Source organism: Parus major, chromosome 3 (assembly GCF_001522545.3).
Source record: "Parus major isolate Abel chromosome 3, Parus_major1.1, whole genome shotgun sequence".
Taxonomy (NCBI): domain Eukaryota; kingdom Metazoa; phylum Chordata; class Aves; order Passeriformes; family Paridae; genus Parus; species Parus major.
In genome coordinates, this window is record NC_031770.1 from 68,269,360 (window position 1) to 68,295,570 (window position 26,211).

The 26,211-nt window shown below is 35.0% G+C and overlaps 1 protein-coding gene across 3 annotated transcripts in view; it reads right to left on the reverse strand.

Moving 5' to 3' along the window:
* Positions 1 to 26,211, reverse strand: part of FIG4 (FIG4 phosphoinositide 5-phosphatase) — a 51,103-nt gene that overhangs the window by 19,151 nt on the left and 5,741 nt on the right. The window contains exons 1-16 of one of the 3 annotated variants that reach the window (XM_015621189.3): positions 23,027 to 23,576; positions 21,624 to 21,722; positions 21,295 to 21,418; positions 18,297 to 18,453; positions 17,003 to 17,053; positions 14,298 to 14,446; positions 12,284 to 12,412; positions 10,708 to 10,808; positions 10,091 to 10,253; positions 9,450 to 9,547; positions 8,396 to 8,529; positions 7,810 to 7,926; positions 7,382 to 7,427; positions 6,041 to 6,189; positions 3,330 to 3,496; positions 652 to 790 (exon numbers count right to left, since the gene is read on the reverse strand). In XM_015621189.3, coding sequence (XP_015476675.1) covers positions 652 to 790; positions 3,330 to 3,496; positions 6,041 to 6,189; positions 7,382 to 7,427; positions 7,810 to 7,926; positions 8,396 to 8,529; positions 9,450 to 9,547; positions 10,091 to 10,253; positions 10,708 to 10,808; positions 12,284 to 12,412; positions 14,298 to 14,446; positions 17,003 to 17,053; positions 18,297 to 18,453; positions 21,295 to 21,418; positions 21,624 to 21,722; positions 23,027 to 23,092 — 1,889 coding nt within the window. In that variant the 5' untranslated portion in view covers positions 23,093 to 23,576. Of the gene's footprint in view, positions 1 to 651; positions 791 to 3,329; positions 3,497 to 6,040; positions 6,190 to 7,381; positions 7,428 to 7,809; positions 7,927 to 8,395; positions 8,530 to 9,449; positions 9,548 to 10,090; positions 10,254 to 10,707; positions 10,809 to 12,283; positions 12,413 to 14,297; positions 14,447 to 17,002; positions 17,054 to 18,296; positions 18,454 to 21,294; positions 21,419 to 21,623; positions 21,723 to 23,026; positions 23,577 to 26,211 lie in introns of those variants that run through there. The other 2 variants (XM_015621187.3, XM_015621188.3) reach the window with 2 other exon arrangements.

Genomic DNA, 26,211 nt, shown 5'->3' on the forward strand with positions numbered 1-26,211 from the left:
GTCCTTTTTGTTAAAATGGATTTTTTTTAAACACACAGTATTCATAATCTTCAAATAAATCTTTTCCTGCTGTGAAGCAATCAAATTACTTTAAAATTTTTATACTTTATTACTTCTGTATATTATTACCATGCAACTACAGTGGAATGCAAATGAAGAAAAATAGTCTTCAAAATAGGCTAGACACAGGCTGAAAGGAAAGTAGAAAATCATGGGTTTCTTGATACACACAGCTGCAGACTAAGTGCAGTACATAAAAAAACAAATGTTATCCTTATCACATAATCTCAAATTCAACCATTAATAAATCTGACAATGAAGAATGCACATATATATTTCATAATGAAACTGTAGTAACTATACTTCAGTAAAACAGTGAAGCATTTTACACTGAAGGATAGAATTTAATATGATATTAAACTTCTTTTTAAGTACCACAGGAAAATAACATACTAAAGCAAATCCTTTGAAATATCAACACTCAGCATTTTTTGGTAATCTCTTGGAGATGGTTTTTTTAAGCTTTTGTATAAACATAAAAAAGTAAGCAGGTTTTTGACAGGCTGACCTAATTATTTGATTAGCAACGTGAATTTTTTAGAGGTTATTAGAGCAATACCAAACAAAACAATAAACAGAACAGCAAAATACCTTTGCCTGGCCTGTGACAGACTGAGGGTGTTCTTGTGATGCAAATAAAAATCAGTGGGAAGTTCCCAGAGATGTGGCTTTCCTTCTGCAGGCTTGAACACTCCCAGAAAGAGATTGATAGAATCTTGCCTGTCTGCATCTGTTGGACAAGAGGTACACTTAACATCAGGAGCACTGCACAGCTCAAGCCCATTCAGACATTGCTTCTCTTTGCTCTTCAGAGAGAGTGTCTGTGTCCTGTAACTGCTGCAGGGCCCTCTGGGCATCAAGCAGCACCATGGAACTTCATTTACAGCAGACCTACTACGCTGAATAACAACTCAATGAAATGAAACAATATCCATACAATACAAGTTTCCAACAAAACATACAAATTATGAATTCCTTGGGACTTTCTTGTCAATACATAGTAAAATGATGACATTTCACAAACACCTTTTAGTAATTTGGACTTGTTCCCTGTTGGCTTAAATCATCAATTCAGCTTGCCATATTCTTAGCTCCACCAAATTATTATTTAATATGTGTCTTTTTCTCATCTGTACAACTTAATTAGTAGTAATTATCCTAAGAGCATTGAGGTCAACAGATGAAAATATTTTCTTGTAAGAGTAGATCATTTTTAGATTCATGTATTTTGAATGATAGACAAGCAGTACATGTGTGGCTAATAGATTTATTTAGGAGGATGTGATAGCAGGCCTCTTTTATCCCTGCTCTTATATACTGTATGACTCCAAGAGAATCACATTTTTCTGAGTCTGTTTAATTTAGTTACATAAAATATACAAGCATTTAAAAAAAAAGTTTCTTGGATCAGAAACACAAAAAAATGCTAATTCATGAATAGCTAGCCCTCAGCATTTTATTTGCATTTTAAAGGATATATGAGGGATAGCAACAATAATAAATGCAGTACAGCAAATCAGCATCTTGTTCTAAAACTGTTTCCTTTTTCTCTGCTTTCTTAGCAGACTTAAAGAATAAAATGGTCTTTCTCAATGTGTCACATTAGCAAACTAGCTGTTGCCATATGAACAGGCAGTGTTGGACAGTGAATCTTTAAATTTCATTGGAACAAATATTTTAAAACTCCATACTAAAAATGCAATGAAGTAAATATGACATTGAATGCTACATTTCAGCAATGTCATCTTCAAACACAAGGAATGCATATTGCTACAAAAATATATGCCTTGAATGGGATCAAATACCAAAATCATAAGTAAATTGGAGAAAGTGTGCAGCACCTTTAAGAAAATTTCATTCAAACACAGTACTGACTTCAGTAAAGACAAATGTCTTTTTTGTGTACTTTCCTACAAGTTCATTGAGGTGACATGATGGACTTAATTTCTAAATTTTTTCTTCTTTTTTTAACATCTTTTTTAGAACAAATTCTTTTATTACTAGAAGACATGCAGATCATGACTATCCTTACAAGCAGACCACAACCCCAAATGTGGACCTAGAACTTTGCTCAGGTGTCCACCTAACCATTTCAGTGGCTGGCATAAAAGTGAACAGCTGAGGGATTTGTTCCATCTTCTGTGTCACATAGAACTTCTAGGTGACACTGCAAGTGTGCTACCTTTGGCTCATAAGAATTGATGAAGCCAGACTTTATTGCCAATGATAAAAATAAGAGACCACATCACTGAAATGAACAAGTTCTCCAATTTCCATTTAGTTTGGACAAATATGATACACAAAGAAATTCAGAAAAGTTACATTCAGAAAAGTTACTCTGAATGGTGTGCTCTCAACAGTGTTATATACACATAATTTCCACCAAAGAAACCAGAGATTATTGAAGTATTTCTAGCCATTGTCCAATTCTGTGTTAAAGTTCACAGTCTCTAAATAATTGCAGTCTACTAGGACAAAGGGAAAAAAAGGTACTTCCACTCTGGCTATGCAACTTTTATGAAAAAGAGTAGTAGAGGACTGACACAATATTTATAACACAGTAGCACTCAGTGTTTGCCCTTCTGACATGTCTGAGACTGTCCTTTGATCATTCTTTTAGATCTTTGGCAAGACTTCTAAACACACCACACTTTTTTTTTGTTATTTTGCATAAGATAAGGCTCAGCATTTTTCAAAGCTTTCCCTTAGCAATGTTGCCCAGAAGAAAGTAGAACACTCAGTGTTCAACTAATGAGTGATATGAAAGGAGAAAGTTAATATTTTACAGTTATTTAACTGAAAAAAAATAGTTTATTTATTTAGTTTTTTAATTTAATTTTGTCTTTTCTACCACAGATTTAACAGTTTGTAGCTCCTATTTACATAAAATAATTACATGCGTTACAGCTTGCTTTCTTTTGAGCTCTCAGAAACATCACAAGAAATATTCTACATGAAGCCTTGTACCCATGTTTAGATTTACCAGTTTCCTTATATTTGGTGAAGACATTCTGTCCAACACCTACCTGCTTCACTATTGATCTACAAATGTCACAGACATTTGTCAGATGTGGTGCTACATACGTGCGTTTCCTAAATCAAGGGCTGCATGCTATAACATCAGAAAAATAAACATATCAAATCAGAACACTATGTGAGATGTTACCAAATTATTTGGAAATTATAGTATAGAAGAACTTTGTCATAAGGTGATAGTGTAGATTACTGAAACATCATGAGTAAGATGTTTTTTAAACACTTAATTTTACCTGAGAAAGCATTACTATAGTATCTTGAGAGCGTTTGCATAATATCTTTGGAATGCTGAGTCCATGGAGCAATCTTTCTGTATGTTTTCACTCTGTGGACAAGCTGAGAGCCTCCATACTGCAGAGAAAGCGTGTCTCCATGATCTTCATATAATTCTTCAAATAATCTGAAGGAAAAGCAAAATGTGTCATCTATCAAACTTCTGAATAGAATTTTTTAAAGAGAAAATATAATAAAGCCTTTCTGCAAATGCAATACAATTTCTTCTCCTTTATTCAGATAAATATGTGGAAATTTTATTCAGACATAATAATTACTAAGAAGGTTTAGACTTTGAGATTTTCATTACTTTTTAATATAAAAGAAATGGTTCACACAGAGTATTCAATTCTGTAGATTCAGGAAATGGATTAACATGCCCTACTACTAAATGGGGAGAAAATAAGTAATATATCTCTAATAACCAAGGCATGTTTAATACACTAAAAAGGGCCAGAACACATCAATATCGCAAGTATATATTTTCTGTTAAGTACGCCAGGAATGAAGTTAGCATAACCTTCCAAAAATCTCCATAGTTACAATAATGATGGCTCAAAGGTAAAAAATGAAAAAACATGACTTGTAAGAAAATGGCAGTCAAGTAACATTTTCTGGAGCTGGAAAATCTTGATGTAAGCAGAGACCAAAAAGAATTGGCTAAGAATTTACTTGGACGAGGAGAGGTAAAAAGCTAGAAGAAAAAAAAAGTGGTCCTCTGGCATCATGAAGATGACACTATGCAAACTGGGATTAGTCCAAATAGCAAAAATAAAATAAACTTCCTAGCAATGACAAGAACAAGACAACAGTCTCAGAAAAAGAGGCTATCTTTAGGGGATGGTGCTCAGTCTAAAAGATAAGAGACTGAAAAGTGTTTCTCAAAAATGGAGACTATGGCCTTGCTTGAGCAAGACAATGACAAAGATGGTATTTAGCTAAAATAGACTGGAAGTTTAGTTAAGAGGCAAAAAACCCCAAAACAGAACAAAACAAGCTCCAACCCCTCAAAACTAAAAAGCAAACCCCATCACTAAATCTGTGGGAATATGTTTCATATCAGTATAGGATGACAATGTAACTCAGGCATCTACATGTAATACCTGCAGAAGAAAGAAGTCCTTGAGGAGTGAAAAGGAAGACAGAAACAAACAACAAAATAAAATAAAATTTAAATAAAGCACCAAAACAAGACAAAAAAAATGTTGCCCTAATAAAGTATCCAAAAAAAGGGACAATATTGCATATGTAATCTAGCAACCATCTGACTGAAGTTCTGCGTGAAAGGATCTGGATGAAGAATGTTTATCTGAGCAGCAAATCAATTTCTGTAAAAACTAAATAGCTGTCCAACAAATCTTCTGTCCAAGGTCAAGTGCAATAAGATCGATTAGAAGTAAACATCTGCTAAGTAATTTTTAAAAAAACAAAAGAAAAACCCCAAAACAACACACAGAAAAATCCTCAAAGAAATAACCCCAAACCCACTTGTCTCCACACAAATTGCTCAGAGTTCATGATACCATGTATGAGAATCTCATTTGTTTCTTTGGGTTTGGTGGGTTGGTTTGTTTTTGCTTGACCAGTAGCCCCAGAAGGCTGCACAGCAAGTGGTACTGGCAGCAAGAATTATTTATTCCCAGAGGTAAACTCAGAGCACAGCTCCCAGCAGCTGGGACACGGTGGATGGCAGGCACTGCTAGCACACCCAGCAAGCCACCAGCGGGTGCTCTCCCTGGCCACCAGGCAGAGGCCAAGAGCCACCATGTGCACAGTGAATCAACATGATGCAGGTGAGATGATTTCTGCAGCACATACCAGCTCCAGGCACTGCTGGAAACTCATAGAAAAAAAGAGGAGGGAGCTGAAGGTGTATCTCAAGCAAAGAGGATTGAAGCCTGACTACTTGTGGTTACTGACTACAAGTTAGGTCTCCATCTAAAGCTATCAAACCACTAGTCAAAATCAGCAGTGAAGCCACAAGAACAGCTTAACAGGATAAAAACACAGCACCTCAAAGGCTACTACATTAATTTCTGAACCATGTGCACAAGTTAACCAGCCTAGTTCACCCTGATCCCCAAAGCATTTCAATACAAAAGCTGGATTTTCATAAAAGGTTTGAGGATGCTTTGTGTAAGTAGCATTGACACTTGATCTGAAAGAACAATTTTGCTGAAAAACGTTTCTTCAATAAATCAAAAGCCATGAAATCTTTCAAAAGAAAAAGTAGGAAATAGCAAGGTAGGATGTACTTCTACACAATTACAAGTTTGGCATTGTCCATGAAAGTATGTATTTATTTCAGTTTTCACTCTCAGTCAACATTCTGCCTCAAGCAATTGAAACAAGTGTAAAAAACTGAGGCAGAGGTTTTCTTAAATTTATTTCAAAGGAAAACCTATCTCCTTAGGTTTAGGCATATAAAAAGAATGAAATCAAGCAGTTATATCATAAGACTGATCAACATTTCCAGAAGATGGAACTTTTAGCATGACAGGGTTTTCTCAAGATTAAAAGTATGAAATATGTTTTAAACTTGGATGAATAAACAGTAAATCACTCCAGCAGAAATAACTGTGTGCTTCTTCTACGTGGACATAATTCTCCATAATCTCTTGACTCAAAATTAAAAATTAAAACCATGACACACTCTATTAATCTATCTTACCTTACAGCATCTGTATCAAATTGTAAATTTGGTTTATCAATCAATCCCAATGAATACAACTGGTAGGCCAAAGCACATTTCCCCACCATAAACTGGGCTGTGTTAGTGCGATCTAGACAGTCCACACAGTTGGTTCGGAGGACTCCAGTCTGGTAAAGCAATCCAAATAAAAGATTTATATTAATCGGCAAGTTACTACACTCATGATTATTACTTTTTTACTACTACCTAAGTATTTTCAAATCTCAAATTATGTCTAAACAAAAATTTGAGGAAAGATATTTCTAAGAAAAGTTCAAAAGCAATTAATCTCTAGCAAGCTACATCAGAGTGCTGTCATACCTATTTTCAAAATATTCTTGCTTTTATCATCACACCAACTGGATGTTCCTTCAACTCACAAACAGCCCTGAAGAAGTCACAATTTGGATGTGACTCACAAGATGTCTAGTCAGAGATGAACTGTGATCTGAATGCTTACATGTATGTCACTGGTGACTCTCAAATTATTAAAGATAAAATAATCGCTTTCCTACTACGTAAGACTAATACAAACAATTTAACTAGGGTTAATTTTTTTTTTTTTTAAGAGATCAAATTCTATCTGCTCTACTGTTTATCAGCCCTCAACAAACACATCCCAGTGATCACTAGCACAGGAATGTTCACATGCTCTCTAACTTACAAGAAATAGAAAATTATGGATGGCAAGTCAAAGTAACTAATGCTTCTTAAGAACATGCCCTGTGTTCAGGGTATATAACAATAACATTCAGGTATTAATTTGATACTGTATGGTTTGCAGTTTAGCCAGTACTTTTCCGACCTTAAAGGAAGACATGTTTCTAGTGTTATTTTCTTTTAGTGCTGGCAACTGTAACAGTGTACAGAATGTTCAGCACTGGTGAAAATGTCAGCAACCCATGTTCATGTGCATGAAGATGTTACCAGGGTTAAGTATGTGCTTATTCCTCACTTCTTCTGTGTAACATTCTATGACCCAGTTGGCTAAAATGCTGCTGGTTCAACTTTCACTGCACCGGTAAAATTACAGACCAAACAGTTATAGAAACTAATTTAAAATACAAGCATGTCTCAGACTAAGTCCAGCAAAGATACAATTCTAACACTATAAGGTTTTGGGGTACCATGCAAGAATACAAGGCCCTCATTCCCAATTGTATTTCTAGGAAGGACAGCCATAATAATGTGTACTATAAATATTAATTTAAGAGCAGTCTGTGAGTCACCACACAGGTATTTAAGTGAAATGATTCATTGTTCTTTGGGAGTGCTGACCTACACCACTTTAACTATGAACAAAAAAGTATATTTTAGTACCTGCAAGCGACCAGTGGAAACAACACAACCTCCCAGTTCATTCCACCTGAAAATGAAACAAAAAAGAATGACTTTCAAATTATTTCATAAAATAACAGATTCTATTATGTATTGCTCTACTCAGCGATAAATAATTACTTCTGGATTTTCAGGTATTGAGGGACTTCATCTGCAGCAAATACAGTTTCTATTTTTAAAAAAAGTTATACATTTTGTATTTATAAAACTGTGCAATCCGCTGGTTAACCACAGACTCAGTAAGATTTAGATGACAATTATTCTATTAGTATGTCTCAAAAGAAGCCACCTAGTAATTTCCAAATTAGTAAGTCTTAAAATAAGAAATTAATTCTTAAACATAGAAATTCCAAACAGCTTCCTAAGGAATAGGTGCTATTCATTCTGCATCAAATAAATTATAGGTGTACTTTTCATCTGGACGCAAGATACTGCAGTAGGAATCAGGTCGATTTACAAAAAATCCAGTCTTCTTTACTACACTTTCTGCAATCACATTCAGTCTGTCAAGGACATTGCAAAGTTTGCTGAGGAGGGAAAAAAAAAAAGAGACAGTCAAGATACATTAATACAAAAAAATTTGAAAAAAAATATGAAAAGCTTTTCCATAACAAAAATTATTTCAAAACAGGCCCATATCACAGCTTTATGCATCCAACAGTAATTATGTCTATAGTTCTCCTAGATTTTACAGGAGAGACTGTTGAGCAATCTGAGCAAATCTGAGCAATTTTGCTTCTTTTTGATAAAAAAGATTACATAAACTAGAAGCAAAAGACATTAAAAAACAAAAAATTCCTTGAGTTTTACATCACACTGGTTTTCCTCTACCAAACTTTCTGTGATTCAAAAATATGAATAAGGCAGAAATGGATGTATGATTATGCTGAACCACATTCCCTTGTTTTGTTTGCAAGTTGCTGTTTTGTTCAGTAACATTTGTTTCCATATGTGTATTGTAGCTACAAACACAAGTACAGAAAATACATTTTCTACCTTTTAGTGTATTTGGCCATATCCCAGGGTATATATATAATTGCATGCTCTGGAGGTAAGAACTGGTTGAGATATGTCACAGCAGCAACAAGTTCTTCACTGAGAATCCTTTCATGCTTTCTTTTTTCACGTTCCTTTAGCAAAAAGAAAAGGAATTTAACATAACAATTTACTTTAATATATTTATTTAAACATATATAACCCAAACACATGCACACATACATGTATGCATATATAATGGAAATCAAAAGTGGAAGCTGTAACAGCAGCAGGCAGTTCTTCATAAACAGTACAATTAAGAACACGAAAGATAGAAAAATCTGAACATTCTAGGTTTTTAACAGTTGATTTGTATTAGTAGCAAAAAGTCACCTGTTTCAACTGTGCATAATCACTGGCTGAAAAATGGAATGCTGTAAGTGTAAAGAAGAACACAGAGAAATAAAAGTGGCAATGTAGACGAAATGAAGAACCACAAAGGGGAAGCAAAAACACAGGCAGAAATGTGTTCCACACATTCAGTTGTGGAATAGGAGGACAAGGGGAAATTCCTCTCCATTTCTGTCAAGAGATGGGAAAAAACAGCTCCCATCCTCCAGTCTTGCAATAATTTTAAAAAATTAGAATTGTGTTGCCATTGCCTGAATATAACATATGTTTTCACAGAACCCCAGAATGGCTTGGATTAGAAAAGACTTGAAGGTCATCTAGCTCTAACCTAGCTTTGAATGGAAACACTATTTCAGTAGATTTTAGTGCTAAATTAAATTTAGTGGTAAATTTATTTGGACCTAGATTTAATGAGTAGAAAATAAATTGAAGAGAACAGTGGCAGGTTACTGTAAGAAATCTCTAAATATGGGAAATTTTGTTTTTGAAGGGCTACAGTGAGAGGAGAGTTATGTACTATGTCCTGTAGGATGAGATGTATGAAGAAAATATTCCACTTGTAACCTAATATTAGTTTTAGAACATAACCAAAACTACACAGTGACTTTACAGAAAGAAGCATAATATTAAAAATCAAACACAGAACATATTAAAAATATTGTACCTTCACAAGATTCAATATAATAATGGGAGAGCCAAATCTCTGAAGCATTTGATCAAAGTGAAGAGCAGCAACGTGTGCATAAGGATCTGCTTGGTCCACTGAAACAAAGATAAATTGAAGATGATAGTTACAATTTTCCCTTAATAGTACTCTTCACAAAAGATGCATTAATTCTCTGGTAGTAATGACACAATTAAATACTCTCCCCCTCTTTTCATGCAAAAGCTGTTAAAAAGTATTCCCTTTGCCGAATTGCAGGAAACTTCTTAAATTTTCATGAAATGCTTATAGAGACCAATTATTCCGGCCCCATTAATCTCAGCCCAGACATTTTCCACCATTTTCAAGAGGTTTAATATTTTATCCACAATACTAAGATAAATGTAGCTAACTTTGCACACAAAGTAATACAAAGAAAGCTCACATCTTCAAACAGAAATTTTTCCTATTTAATTTCTGAATGTGAAGTCTAAAATGGAGATTTTTTTCTTAATTTTTTACTTCAAATTATGGTTTCACAAAGCACAAGTGAACAGACAATTTGTTCATTTCTGCAAATTCTGTTTTCACTTATTCTCTCAGATGTTCCTTTAGGCCAAAGCATTAGCCATAATCTATCACAAAAAATAATTTGTACACACGTGTTATGGGTGGCTTAGGCATCATAGTTGAAATATCTTGAGACCAGTACAGAGGGACAGACCCTCGAACCTGAACATAGGAAGAATAACTCCCCGCAGAAAATGACATAACTGAAGCATCATAAAGTATTTGTTCAGTTTCCACTTCATTAGCAACATCTCCCTAAACCAAACAGAAATACACATATGATGTAGACACGACATTCAAAGCTGCATGCAGTACAGAGAACTGATCATTAAAAACAGAGCACAATTAAACTGTGAGACACCGACTCACAGTAGCGAGAACAACACTGAAGGTTAAATTCCCATTTTTCCTATATGTATATTACCATATTTTTATTTTTTCCCTCAGTTTGGAAAATAACATTATCTCTAAGTGTAAAAAATCAAAACAAATGCCTATATAGAACTAGTAAATTTATTATTTTAAGAACAACTTTATTATGCCAATGAAAAATGTAAAGATACCTGCGATAACATCATTCAATAGCATAAGTTATATCCAAACCCTTAACAATCCTCTAAACCATTTCAGCTCTTCAGTCAGTCAAGTTCAAGCTTTCATACTGGGGAGGAGCAGGAGGAAACAACCCCTAAAATCATATTTGATTTACCTCACAGTTTGCTCCTCGTTTTAGAAAACGTGTTCCAGCAAATTTGCTTGATCTTCTGGCTATCAGAGTGACATATATAGGGCGGCCATATATTAACAGTTCTTGAAAGAGAAGTTAAGGTTTACATGTCACATGCAATTTTTTGTTCACTTACTTTATGCATGTAAAAATAAGTTCTAACAAAAGTGTATGAAACCGATATATCAGATTTACTAAAATCACCTTAACAGTGATGAGTATCACTTCCAAACTTATTTTGCACCTGGAAGAGAATATTGCCCTTTCCAACTATCCGTTTTAAGAACTTTGAAAAGTGAATCTACATTGCAATACATCATCCACTTTTCAGAATCTACAGAAGACAAGCATCATTTCTCTTTCATGATATTACAATGAAGGTGAACTAGATCCAAAAGATACGCCTAGCACTGCAAATATTGCTTTTGTGAATGCTGGGATTAAAACTTCGGAGCTTCATTTCCAGATGAAGTATATTAGTCACCCTCTAATTATTTGTTTGGAAAAATAGACAAATTTGCAACTACTTCAGTAACAACTGAAAGCCAGAGACAAACAGGCTATGGATGCAGTGGTGGCTTTTTTATAGTCTTTTTCCATTGTACTAAAAAAAAACAGAAACAGAGCCTAGTGTGACTATTGCTGCTTCCTCAGTGTGAGGCACAAGAAAGAGTTAAGAAGACATTTGCTCACACACTAAGCAGCTGCAGGCATAATGCTGGTGGTCAGATCCAGCTTTGATTAAGTAAGACCACAAATGAAATAGTGGTATATAAAACAAATCTAGTTTTTCATCTGGGGACTAAGCCAATGACCAACAGTCTTACAATCATAAAAAAGCAAAATTAAATTTTGCAGGCACCACTAATGTTAACTTTCTAATTGTATTTGCTTCCCCAGAAATCTAAAGCTAACACGATAATATTAGTGAATAATACACTAAATTCTTAACACATGACATTTCTTTGGATTGTGGTACGTGTTTGGATGTTTGCTTCTCCTGCTACAATGTAAATAGACCTGTTTAATCATTTAAAATAGTATATAATCAAAAAAGGTACTTTGACAAGTCCTAGTGCTCTTCACACAGCAGGGCTGAAGTTCTATCATTGTCTTCAACAGAAAGACATTAAGTACAAGAATTTCTGCAAATCTCAGTTACTGAAAAATATTTTAGAGACAATTTTAGAGAGGGGCATTTCTATGGCAATGTCATGGTTTAAACACAGCTGAAAACATATCAGTCAGCCATTCAGTTCTGCTTAGCTTTTCTCCCTTTTTTCAAATATCTGTGAAAAAATATAGCTGAGCCTAAAAATCCTCTCAAGTTCTTTACTACTAAACCCCATTCTTATAAACAGAGCCTCACTGAAAATCAAGTCTACCTGTGTTAGGGCCCTCTTACAATATTTCTTACTTAGAAAGTAATGAAAATAAAAGCCAAACAATAAGTATAAAACTGAATGGTATTTAAAATGACAAAGAAATAATTCAATGTTCAAACTGTGTTTTTTTCAAAATTGATAAACCAAAATTCTTTACAACATTAGAAGGATACTTGATTGTCCACAGAATCCATGAATAATATATAGCAGCCAGTCACGATGAACAGCAGCTCTTACTGTTTCCAGAAGCTTGGCATTCCACACGTACTTTTCGTAAGGCTTACTGCAAATCCCAAATACACCTAGGAGGTTGTTACAATGAAAATGCATTAGCAATTATGAAAGAAGCTCACCTGCTTTAAAATCCAAGACATTGGATCTTTGTTTTGATTTTTCCCTTGACTGCAACTCAAGTAATTTACTCGCATCCTTGAATCTTTTGCCGAACACAGATAATTTCGGCACATGCTTAAGTCCAGTGTTTATGAGGATTTGCAGTTTTTTTATAGTTGCCAGTCACTGTTGTGATTGAGTGCCTTCATGCAGAAGTTATCCATATAAAAGAGAACTGTACATAGTAGCATCAAGGGATTTGATGACAAGGGAAATAAAGTAGTGAATTCCAGTTAAAGCAAAAATGCTCTTACAGGAGAACTTCATAAGCTTCTCGATTCTGGGTCACCTCTAATTACTTAGGTTCTGGAAGATCATGCACATCAGTCCTTTTTCACACAATTCAAAACCGTTTTCCTAATTTGCACTAAGAAGCACAGCTATTGTAGACCTGAAAAATAAAAATCTGTTTCTGATCTATCTGGACTCAATATTTTTCTGTTTCAAATATCAGGACCAAGATGACAATTGTCATTGGAAGGTGATAGAGGGAATTGAATGAATCTGAAACTTAGGAGAAAGAGGACAAGAATTCAATTTCCTATATTTTTTCACACTTTTTTCAAATGAGGATTCTGACATGACAAATTCTACTGCAACAGTCAATTATAGCAGACAACTACAGCAGTCAAATGTTCCACTGGAGGAAAAAGGAGTTCTTACAGGCTGCAGGTGAAAATGCAGCTGTTGAACAAACTATTGCTACCTAGACCCAACTTAAGCCCAGGGAAAACTGATGTAAACCAAAATACTTTCCTGAAGGAATTTAGATAGTCAGCAGAAGCTGGTCACAAACACTTAGCCAGCAATTTTCCCTCTTTCTTACTACTAGCACCACTACTTAGGTGAGAATTAATTCTTAAATGACAGGTGGCTATTTGTTACACATGTACTGTGAATAGATAGGTGACTAGCACATAGTGCTGATGGGGTCAAGGTTAGGGCATCTTCATTTCCTACTGTTTTTACAAAGACGTAGAAGAGATGGTGCCCTTGTAAGGATTCCTGAGGGAACCTCCAGATTAGAGTCTTTGCAGAAGAGAAATTATTATTCTCTTCATTCCTTATGGTCCTTTCTGATAGTGTATTATTTGATAACCAGTTGCTGATATCTTGATATATGTGACCATGTTATTAATATCTTTTGCCTGGGGGCATGGGGGTTTCATTTAACAGAATAAAATCTAATATTAAGAATTTCAGGAAAAACTTTCTCTGTGAGTTTGTGTGCTCAAAGAAAAAGGGAGAGAAGATAGTTTTTCTCTCTGGCTGCTCATCTTAATACTGTTATTAATATGTTAGATCCAAACTGAAGGCTGAATTTTCCAACCAAAATAAATAATTTTTCTTACATTTCTTGACAGGGGTTATTACTACAGTAAGATGATGTTAACCTCATACAGTTCCTCTGTTGTCAGTATTCTCCAATATAAAACAAAATAAAAGGTATTAATACTTAATCACTTATTGCTTCCCACTCTCCTTGTAACTCATTCCTGTTGGGAGACTCAGAAGTCAGTTGAGTAATCAATTGCTGAAAAATGTCAGCATGCCCAGTCATCTTCCCCAGTTGCAGTGTAACTTAAAACAATGACTACACACTTCTAGAAATTGCGTTGTTCAAACTGAAGTGTATTTGGCACTTCACAGAATCTTTTATTAACTCACAATTGTTAGGACACTACTGACCAGCAGCAGAAGACATGAATGTTTCTCAAAAGTAAACCTAAGTGGAACATATTTTAAATGCACTCATGACCAAAATCATTGGTTTAATTAGATGTGCTTGCTTACCACTTCCCCCCTGTGTTGAAAGTCCTTCATCTTCAAATATATCAAAACTCTCTTGTCGGGTTTGGGTTGTTTCAGTTTTTAATGTCTCAAGTGGCATTCTCAGGACAGTAAGATTATACTGAAGGGAGTGAGATAGATCATAGCTGTAACTGATAGACAGTTAACATTAATTAATAATTATTGTAGATGCAGAAGAATTTTCTGAAAGCCCTTACTTTCCATCTGTACTTATATTTAACACAGTACTGCTTTATAGAAAAGACTTCTGAACAAGAATACAGATTCTAATTCTATTATGGCAAATGATACAAGTGATTTCTAAAAGAAGCTTTACATAGAAACTGTTTACAGATTACAAAGACTGAAAATGTGTTTATATTCTTCTTTTAACTGAAAACTGAACATATCTTTTTAACAAAGCTTGTCAAGAAACTTAATTCACCATGTCCCAAGAAGCATTCCACAAGTTCGAAAAAAAGCTATTCCATCAGAAATATCTACATGCATTGACAACCTCATTTTTCTTAGATTTGAGTGCTGCTACTTTCTAACTGCTATCTGAACTCAAAACAGCTAAAAAACTGTTCCACAAAAATGTTATCTGTCCCCAAATATATCACTGCAGAACAGATGCATATTAAGGCAGTGTCTACTGAATAAAGAAAAGGGGCTTTTTTTGTTAGTTCCCTAATAGTTGCAAATTTTCCACCTCATGTCTCTTTTACTAAAACTCTGTACTAATTGCTAAATTTTTTAAGTCACTAGGCTTCTTCCAAAGGAGAACCCAAATGTATGCTACACTTAAATCACAAAAACTCATATTTCCATTTTAGTGTAAGACAGCATCAGTGATTACTGATAGATATTCATACTGATAGATATTCATTAAAGATCTAAAAAAAATTCAAACATTAGACATTTAGATTTATCACTAATGATAATAAAGTGTAACTCATGCATCCACATATTTCCATAATAATGTCCTGACCCATCTGTTAGGGAAAAAAAGAGTCTGTAGCATGCTCTGTTTGCATATTATAGAACCTTTAAACGTGTTCAGGCTGTTTCCCCACTCTCCCCTTAGACCAAATATTATCTTATAACTGATTTCTAATTTTCTTCAGGATTTATATAAAAATCATGCAGAAAAATGTGCTATGTTTTCAGCCAAAAACAATTTAAATGAAGCTGATAAATTGAAAAGATTCTAAACAATAAGACAGAATATTAGTATCATCTTATGCTTCTCCTTTTGAAAGTGAAAATCAGGCTAAATATGCAGTTAAAACACAGAGCACAAATACGTTTTATGAAAACAATTCTTTTAATGAAAAATAAAACATAAACAGTAAATTATCTGCCAGTAGGAAAGTTTTCATTTGTGCCACACAGGATTTGTGACAAAAACATACTTTTGTATAAGTCATTCACCCATTTTTCCCTGTACAAGAAGTTTTTAACATTTAGTTTATCTTAATTCTACAGTTTCAGCTTGGAGACAAGCAATCTTTGGGAAAACCTCCCTATGGCCTTCCAGTACTTTAAGGGGGTTACAAAAAAAGAGGAACAGCAACTATTTACATGGGCAGATTAGATGGGTGATTAGACAAGGAGGGGATGGTTTTAAACTAAAACTGGGGAGATTTAGGAGGATATTCTACAGTGAGCGTGCAGTAGGGTTAGAACTGGATGTCAGGAACTGTAAGGTCCCTTCCAGCCCAAATCATTCTATGATTCATTTTATGATAAATGTGTTTATTAGAGTCACCTAAGAATCTTCCCCTTCTACATACAACCATGGAAACAGCACAGATTTGTCATCTCCAAGCAAAGGAGGTAGTGGGGGAAAGTTGTATAATATTAGGGCTGAGAAACAATGCATGGAAGAAAAACTCAGGTTTTATACTGCAAAAAATCTTTCACATGCCAAAGCATGAAACACACATAAAACTTGAGTAGGTTTTATCCTCACAGATCCAGCTGTGAGAAAAAGCCTTCATTTTCCAAGAGGGAGCATCTCCTAGACTGACACACCTTTTGGTAATTGCAAAAGCGATTTTTTTGTTTACTTATTTTTTAAAGTCTTCAAGTCTTCTAACTGCTAGAGTCAGGTTTATCACCACATTGCTCCCATTTTTTTGCTGTCCCAAAAATCTCACTTAATAGTAGCTGAGACACAGAAACTTGTCTTAGGTACGACATTCATGAAACAATAAACAAAAGAACTGCAATGCCTAGAAAGCCCTATGAAAGACATACACAGGGTGTATCTTAAATGAGGATCTATTTCACTACCTTTACCCCTGAATCAAGGCAAAGCTTTATTTATGGAAAATGAGATCAATAAAGAATACATAACAAGACAATAAACCCCCCTGAAACAAAATACTTTTCCAAAGAGAGAACTTCTGCATAATCTGGCAGGGCTGAACAGTCTGTGGAAGCAGTAGCTTCAGTATCTATTTTTTTCCATGCCATTAATAGTTCTATGTTTTTTAACTTAATGGAGACTAAATTCCTAGCCAACTGATTAAAGGAGAAAGCAGGTTCAAAACACACAGATGAAAATGGACAAGCAGTATGATCATGTGTCTTATTTCTCCAGAATATCAACCGAAAAGTCTTGGGTATCAAAAACAAAATCTATAATCTTCTAGCAAGTAGAAGTGCACATTCTTTTTAAAGGAACAGTAACTAATACCTACCTAAAATAGAAGTTGCTAGAAAGGTCCACATTTTGAAAGATTCTCAGATACCTAGCAAAATAATTCAAGTTGTAGGAAAAATTATTATTTTACCACACAGAGCATAAGAAGTTATTCAGAGGATCACAGAAAATAAACTACATGTAATATTGATTCTTGCCTTACATTCTCTTCCTATCTTACTGTAATTGTTTTGACAGGTAATTACACTAGAATGTCAGCATATGGATTAAATAAATCAAATACAATTTTTTCTAAAAAAAAGAACTAATGTCTACTCATATGCATACTCTCTTTAGGCAGTTGTAAAGTTGTGGTTCTATTTTCCACTTATGCACATCAAATTTTCCAGGACTTGAACAAGAAAACTCTCAAAAATACTATAAAATAAATATTTATTTTCAGTTACCCACAAATAAATGAACAAGAAAAGGAATATCTAGTAAATCTGTCATAGCCTTGCAAATTCCCAGAAGAAACCATTACATTGTATATGAATAATAAAATGGTTGACACTATAAATATATAGGTTAGATAACATGGTCTACTGTACACTAAGAGGAAAGACTGAGGTCTGTGACCAATCCCACCTTAAAGTGGATATTTTTTAATATTTACTACTGGCTTCATTCATTACCTGACATCAATTTATCATAAACCATCACTTTTTCACTATTCACACTTAGTACAGACTGAAAAGCAGTTTATGGATACCATATTGATAGCACAGAAGCAAAATTACCCTACCCTAATAAAAACATAAAGGCTCAAATTTCTCTCTTCATAAAAAAGTCCTTGAAAAGAAAGAAGCGGTTAAACTTACCAGTGAATCTTTTCACCATCCTTTACAACTGCAACATTCACAAGATTCTGACAGCACAGAATCATTTAATAATCTATTCAGCACTTTTTGAAGGGCACAAAAGGTCTCTTCAGGTGAGATTAAATCATGCAAGAGCTACTAAATAAAGAACAGTGCCCCAAGTTGTACAAACCAGTATTAGCATTAAATTGCCTTTGCAGGAACAATGCTTATATTTGACACTTCTTGGTGCAGATTTGCTAAACTTAGCTGTGACATAGATGTGGACAATAAACTCTAGAAGACTGTGACAGTTGTATTTACTCTCCAGATCAGAGGCCACAGAATTTGTAGCCTATTTTCCACCCAACAAGATAAGATGGATTAAATGACATACTAATACAAAAAAAAAATGACAGAAATTTCCAGCTGCAGTTCAACATTATTTAGAAAATATTCAAAAAGTACACACTGATTACCAGCATTATTTACCTGGCCTCATCAGGATGACTAACTCTTACAGAGTCATTTGGAATGTAGATCATATTTGTATCCTCTATTTTATATATTGCATGACCTCCAATATCTGCCATTTTTCTTCTTTTTGTTATTAATACAATGTAGTAGCCTTCTAAAAACCTGACAAAACCTGTTAAAACATATTTAGCAAAACAGAATCAGAATTGTCTCGAGACTGCAAATAATATTTATTTGTTCTTAATGTTATAAGCATATATATAGAGTCTTAAAATTCACTCCCATTAATCAATGAAATACATAGTTTTTACTTATTTCCCCTCTCACTGTGGGTTTTTTTAATACTAGGTAGCAGAGTTAGGACACTGAAAATTTGGACTATGTTTCTGTCTGCTTAACATGCTTGTACTTGTTTTTGATACATTGTTCAGAGTGAGGCATACTCTCTTTACTTCCGACACCAAAAGGTTAATTTTCCAGGGTAAGGAAAAATCCCAGGCTCCAATTTTCTTTTCAGGTTCATGTATTCTCTGGGGGGGAAGGACACAGAACAGCAAAAGGACTTGTGGGTAAAACACCACCTTTGTGCTCTCTCTCCTTAACAGCAGGGATCTGAATTCCTTGACTAGAGCAGCATCTCCCCCAAATCAGCCATTCAGAGTATCAGGGGTACTCCTCTTTTCCTTCAACACTTGACTCTGCTGAAATGCAGAAGGCTAAGAAGGCAGAATAGGCAGTGTCTGGTTTTATTGCCCATAAAATGATGGCTTCTGAAGCCTCCACCCTTATTCTCTGCAGGGCATAGCCCTGCTTCTTCATGGAGTGCCTTCTTTGAATACCTCGATTATATATCATTAGGGAAAAATGTAACAAATCTTTAAATACAACACAAATGTAGAAATTCAAATGAAAAATAGAAATCTATAACCACCCCTGAACTCAAATGTGTTACTAATACAGTAGAGTACAGCAGTAATATGCTTTAATAAGCAATAAATTACATTAATTAGCTATTTTAGGTAGCTGCTCTGATAGGTTGCTGTGAGCTTGAAACTCACTCACTACTGCACTATCGGCAAATAAATTTGAGGAGGGAGGTGATGATGATGATGATACAAATGGACTCTCACAATTCAGTTTTACTTGGATTTATACTCAGTTCATTTAGCTTTGCATAACAAAGTAAAGAAGGATGAGGAGAGCACACATTTTCCTCCCTGTCACTGCTGGAGGCTGCAACGTGATCGAATGAAGTGCAATCTTTTCTTCCAGCTTATTATCCCCCCCTTGGAAAAATGCTCTCACCTGCACAAAGACAGGAAGCCCTGCTGACAATAAGAAACAAACCTTCCATTTGAAGCAGACTATTGAATTTCAGTTGTTAAATAGTAGTAACAGTTCTTCCTGTATCCTCCAGGTACTAAAATCACTTATGTGAACAGCCTCTGTCCTTTGAATTTCACCAAACATTATACCAAAGTCTGATAAGGAACTGAGCCTTTCTCCTTGGCCTGATTCCCTCCCTTTAACCTTTAAAAGCAATTTCTACTTTTAAACACTACACAGTAAACCAGAGCCCAGCCCATCAGCACCCCCATTCTGACCGCACTGAATGTACAGAACCTGGTTAATGAAATAACTAGATAACAGAATAAAGCTATTCTTTATAATTTCATAAAAAATAGCCCTGTTCTTCTGACCTGAGCCAGAAGGCAGAAATAAACAACCAATTTAATTCCCTCAAATTACATGTTTATGCAGATATGGTCTGAATCATGTAATTTGGAAGTATATAATTTGATAGTCTGTTACTTCTAGAGTTGTCTAGAAATACATATACCATATCTGTTAACCACTGCATTTGTGCAGCTACAGAATAGAAACTCTTCTGCTATGAACAGTACATATAACCAGTCATACAAATGGGATGCAAAATTTTAATTGATTGCAACCAAGTATTTATCGCATATTTAGACAGTGATCACTGATGGCTTGTGCAAAAAAAACCCCAATGTTGCAAGGCTATTAGAAGCTCCTTTAGGTTTACCCATATTATGAATACTCTTAAATCAGTAAGAGACATAATCACTATCTGAGGAATTTCTGAAAAGCTGGATGCATTGATAAAATGTTTCACAGGCAAAAAGAATGAACAAGAAAGTCTTCTTAATTTGCCACTTTGGATTAGAATAGAATTTTATTATGTTTTGATTGTTATGCAAAATTCAGGAGCATCCTTGAAAGTAATTGCATTCTCTACCCTCTCTGCAGCTTTGGCTTTAGATGTCCAGGTGTAGATTGACTCTAATAAACCACAAAGTATTCTTGAGAGCTATCACAGCACATATTAACATTTACTTTAGATACATCAGCAATCAATATACTGACCTCAGTATTAGACATTAGGCAGGAAAGAACTGACTTTCAGATAAAGTTAGAAACTATTAAAGCCTTGAAGCAATGCTTGAGGATTATGGACAGCTGAGCAGCATTTTAGAATTCAGCTGACATACCAGTCAGTTATACTTGTTCAAACATGAAAAAGAAATCTTTAAATATGTCACTGCAAAAAGTTAACCAAAAAGAAAAGTCATCTTCCTGAACAGTGCCTGATAAAGAAATACAGGCTAATAAAGAATGTTAATTTTCTTTTTAAAAAGCATTCTGTGAGTTCTGGAATTCAGAAGCCAGGTTTCACATGATTTGTATTCCAAGATCAGCTGAGTTTGGCACGATCTTCAACCAAGTTTCTAGAGTCTGGCTATTTCCTAGATCTGTCCCTTAGTGACAAAGAAAAGACTGGTTACAGCACAACTTTCACCCCTGTACTGACCACCTGTTTTCAAAAAATACACAGAAACTTAGTTATCTTTGAGCATGACGAATTTCTAAATCCTCTTTAGTTTTATACATAAATAAAATCAGGGGGAGACTGAAAGATATGCAGCATGGCACAATAAGACTCACCTCTGAGAAAAACAAAAGATTTTATAAAATCTACCAAAACACTTACCTACTATACCAAAAGCAGAGACAGCTCGAGATAACCCAGAAGAACCCTTCTGTCCCATCTTTGTTCTGTTTCCCAGGTCTAAACGACCAAGAAGTTCCCTCACCTCTTGTTGTGTATAAACATGCTTTAAAATAAAGAGTCACAGAAGTTATTATTTGGTAGTTAAATGTTATTCCATGTCAGAGAATAGCAGAATTTGCTTAATCTCTGAAATATACAATAAACCGAAGGCCTGCTCTACATTCAATTTCAGTGCTACCAACAAGTAACCAGCATTATTTGAAACAACTGAGAAAAAAATCCCAGCATCTAAATACAGAGGCACTTACCTTGTCGTCAATTATAACCAAATCCTTTGGTTCAGTGCGATCTATTTTCAAAACACGGTATTTGGTTTCTGCAGGATTACTTCCAACTAGAAAATACCGCTACATAAAAGAAAACCAACAAAATAAGTCAGAATATTATACAATATCAATCAACCAAAACCCCGTGTAACATAAGACATCAGCAATGCCATTTACATATTGTCTAGACCAGATCCATTCCTCAACAGCAAATATGCAATATTCTATATGGACTGTTAATAAACTGTTTTAGACAAATATATCTTAGGTAGATATATTTGTACACAATCAACCTCTACAACTTAAAAGATCCCTTTTTCTCCTTTGTGCAAGGAGAAAAAAAAATTAAAATCAAAGGTTAAAACCTGTTTAGAGAAGATAAACTGTAACTTACACCAGGTACTGTCCAACCACACCTTGCCCCAGCCATTACTGTCTTTTCACTTGCTTTGTAAAATTTATTAGACATAAACATGAGGTTTAAACTTCTCATGATCTAAAATGTCTGTTGCTATATTGTACTCCTTTGCTATTTCTGCCAACTGGCCTTTCCTGATCCATACTAAACTCTGCAAAATTTTAAGTAGTTCAGTACTGCAAGTTTTCTTCTATTTTTATTTATATTTGCTATGATAGTCTTCTCAACAATGTTCTTCCACAAAACCGAAATTTTCTGGTTAACAATACTACTGTTTAAAAAACTATTAGCTTTACTTCACATTTAAAATATGAAAGAATGACCACAGATAAACATATAGGATGTCAACTTTTCATGTAAGGAGATCAAACTAGATTAATTTCTACATTTAGAGGAATTAACAGTAAGCACGGGTTGCAGGACTGACTTGCTAAAAGTAGCTCTCATTTTTTCTAATTCATTTAATCAGTGTGGTGCTAGCACAGCAAGATGGAACTCATTAATAACGTTCAGCTAGTAGGAAAGCATGGCAAATTCATGTGGATCTATGCAGTCAGCTCTTAACTCTAAGAGTCACATGGATTTAAGACGTGGGAAAGGAAATCAATAATCATATTAATATAAACCTCACAATTTCATAATTTATACCAATTAGATGTTAAGAAACATCTTTACTCTTAAAATATTTAAGGCAAAAGAAGAACTTGAAGCCCTCTTCAGCTTCCTTGAATTCACAAAAGACAATAGATGTTCAGTAAGCTCTAAATAGGAAAATAAAATACCAAACTCCAAAATCCATAAAAGCAAACACCACCAACTTCTGGCTCCACCTTGTACACTGACATTACTGTGCTAACTGAGTGGTAAGTTCTGATGTTTACTCCCAAATAACAGAAAGAAGGCCCTTGAAATTCATATGTCATTGCAATACTCCCTCACTGAAGCCTTTGAGGCAGCACTTTGGCACACGAAAGAAACACCAAGCCACCAAGACAGACACTTGCTTTGACCATGCCATTATACTTTTTCTCATGCAGCAAAAGTGTATGGGCAGAGGGAAATACACTCATTTGTAATACACAGATGATAAGTTAGTATGTATTTCAAGAGTACAGCTTCTTTATTTGTAGAAAACTGTTAGTTAATTGAAGCTAAATAATTTTACGTATTCCATAATACTGCAGTACAGCTCAGTGATGTCCCACTATGTCCAGCTCACTAAATGAGTGCAATTTCTTCCCAAAGTGATACCTACGGTTACCAACAAATAATACTGAATAAAAACAGAAGAGCACAACTCGAAGATGCTTGTACTAATGCCAGTTTGGACCATAGAGCACATTTAGAATTGGAACACACATGACACACAGGGAAGAGAGAGAGAGAAAGAGATGGATATAGAGTTGCAAATGCTATTACTAAGGAAGTTCAGCTGGATACTTCTGCATTTCCATTTTAATTAGCCAGTAAAACATAATGAAGTGCTATGAGGAATGCATCACTCACATCGCCTTGGCAGCTGCAATAGAGGGCTCTGCACAGCTAAAGGGCCAGCTTTAGGTGCTGCTGCTGCTCAGAGCAGAAGCAGTTAGATTAGATGAAGAGTAATTGTACCTGCAGACCATAGAAGCAACCACCATAATGAATGGTATTTAACAGGCTCTCTGAAGTAATTTAAAGACTAATTTACAGGGTTTAAGCTGGAGAGCCAGACTGTGTAATGTACTAAGGAAGGTCAGTTGAGAGCAGCATCAAACCTGAGCATCAATGGACTTAAAGTAAGGCAGACAATGAGAAATCTCTATTTAGAAAATGGGCGTTTTATCCACTGCATATTACAGGATATTCTTGTGGAAGTAATAAAGGAAACTTCTGCAAAAACTTTTGAATTTGGGTTAGTGTTAAAAACTAGGAAGCCAAAATTAAACCTCCGCTTGGAAAGTTTTCAGGACTGGCTAACATCCCCAGAATTACTTGAAAAACAGCCTGATATGCCCACTCATATTCAACCTTCAAGATCTGAAAGAAAAACAAAGATTGCATGAAAACTAACAGTGAAAAAAAAATACATAAAAAAAGACACTTCAGCATTAGCTGTATCTCCTACCTAATTTATGCATCTAATGAATAAATGAGTCTGTCTCACTGGATGACACAGAGCACAAATAAAACCGTATCAGTGACATGTGCTGCAATTATATTTCCCATCACATGAATACTAGGAAATTATAAAGAAAAATACCAAATCAACACAACACTGAGTATGTAACAGAAAACATATAGTTGTAATATAACTGTAAAATTAATCAAAGCTAAAATTGCTGTAGTGTTTACAACTCTTTTGATTAACAGATATTGTTACAATAAAAAAAAAAAAAAGAAAAGAAAAGAAAAAGCTATGGAAACCTTTCTGGGAGTATTTATCCTTATTCTGTTCATTACTAAGTTGAACCGAATAATTTGAAACATTTCCCAAGTGTCTCAAACAATTGCACTCCACAGCACAGCCATTGCATTTAGATAAACAGGCAACCTTGACCAACAAAGTACTTTTTCCAGAGAGCAGTACACCAGGAGAAATTACCAGCTCCCTCACCCTGCTCTGGCCACAGCCCTGCAACCATACCTGACATGACCCATGCTGCTTCTAGGTTTACTCTGCCCTGGCCTTTTCTGAAATTTGATAACAAGCACACTGTACCAACCATGGCAACACACCAGGCAGCTACAAGAGCTGGACTGAAGCTTAATTTATTGCACAATTATCACTAAGCAACCACAAGATAGGAACAGTTATTAGTCATTTCCACCTGGGACCGAGTTTTAACCAAAGCAATCTAATTGAAAGGCTTTACACCATCTTTTATCAATCTTTTGATTCAGCCAAAGCAAACAAAACAGCTTCTTCTAAAAGGAGTCTAAACAAAATAAAAAGACTTCTTACTGTGATTGGTTGTTTTTTAATGGCAGGATAATAGTTCTGAAACATTCTGCTTACTTCCTATTTTTTTCCATTTTTTCTTTAAGATTGCTTCTTAGAACCCCGAGTCTATAACTACAATTTGCTTCTTTTTATAGACTAATTATGAATAAGGAATGCCAGCACAGCAAAAAACTTTTTCAATCCTCAGTTTAAAAGCTACAAACAACTTAATCAGCAGGAAAAAAGTGCAAAAAATACACTACAAGTTGAAAAATAGGCAATGCACTAACACAGAAAATTTTTAAATGTGCAAATATCATTAAGAAAACACTTATTCTCTTAGACAAAAAGCTTGCAAAGGGTACCTGCTGAGACCATGGATGTGTCACAAACAGAAAGCCCTGCAGAAGTGGGCTCACCTGCCAGATCCCTACCCAGCTGCTCTCTCACTCCCCCTCCTCAACAGGACAGGCACAGAAAATAAGATGGAAAAGGTGATGGGTCAGGTCAGGACAGAAAGACTGCTTAACATTTACCATTACAGGCAAAACAGACCTGGCCTGGGGAGAAAGTATGTAATTTACTGACAATTAAAACAGAATCATAGTATCATTACACCTCAATGTAAAAACTCCACTCTGCTCCTTCTTTCTACAGAACCTAGAGTAATTCTGGAAGTGTCTGTCTTTCATCTCTCATAGAAACTGGCAGAATGACATGAAGAAAGGAAGACATGATAAAGCACAAAGAGAGGTACCTGGAAAAGCAAAGCCATCTGCTCTCTGTAAAATGTTGAAACTCTTCAAAAGAAGCTCCTTCAACATGAGAAATTTTAAGAACATATGCTGCCAAGCATCACTCCCTGGGCATGTAGGAACAAGTACCCATTCTGTATCCTACAAGCCACAGTGAATCCCTTTTGTCCCAAGGCAACCAAAGCTTTTTGGTCCCAAATAGGACTTCTCTCTTGCTACTCCATCGAAGGATTCCTCCAGATTCTCCTTTCTAATTCTCAGATAAATCTGTTAATTATCTATCTATAAATGTTTCTTTAGCCAAATAATTATTTGCTCTGTAGCATCTATTGTGCTGGAAAGCTTTCAGAAAAATAAGTAACTGGATGCCTTTTCAGCACTCACTTCAATAGACTGAAGAAGTCTTCTTGTCCCTTTACTTCTCCGAAGACATCACTAGCATATATGTTATCTCACCAGACCTTCAATGGGCCT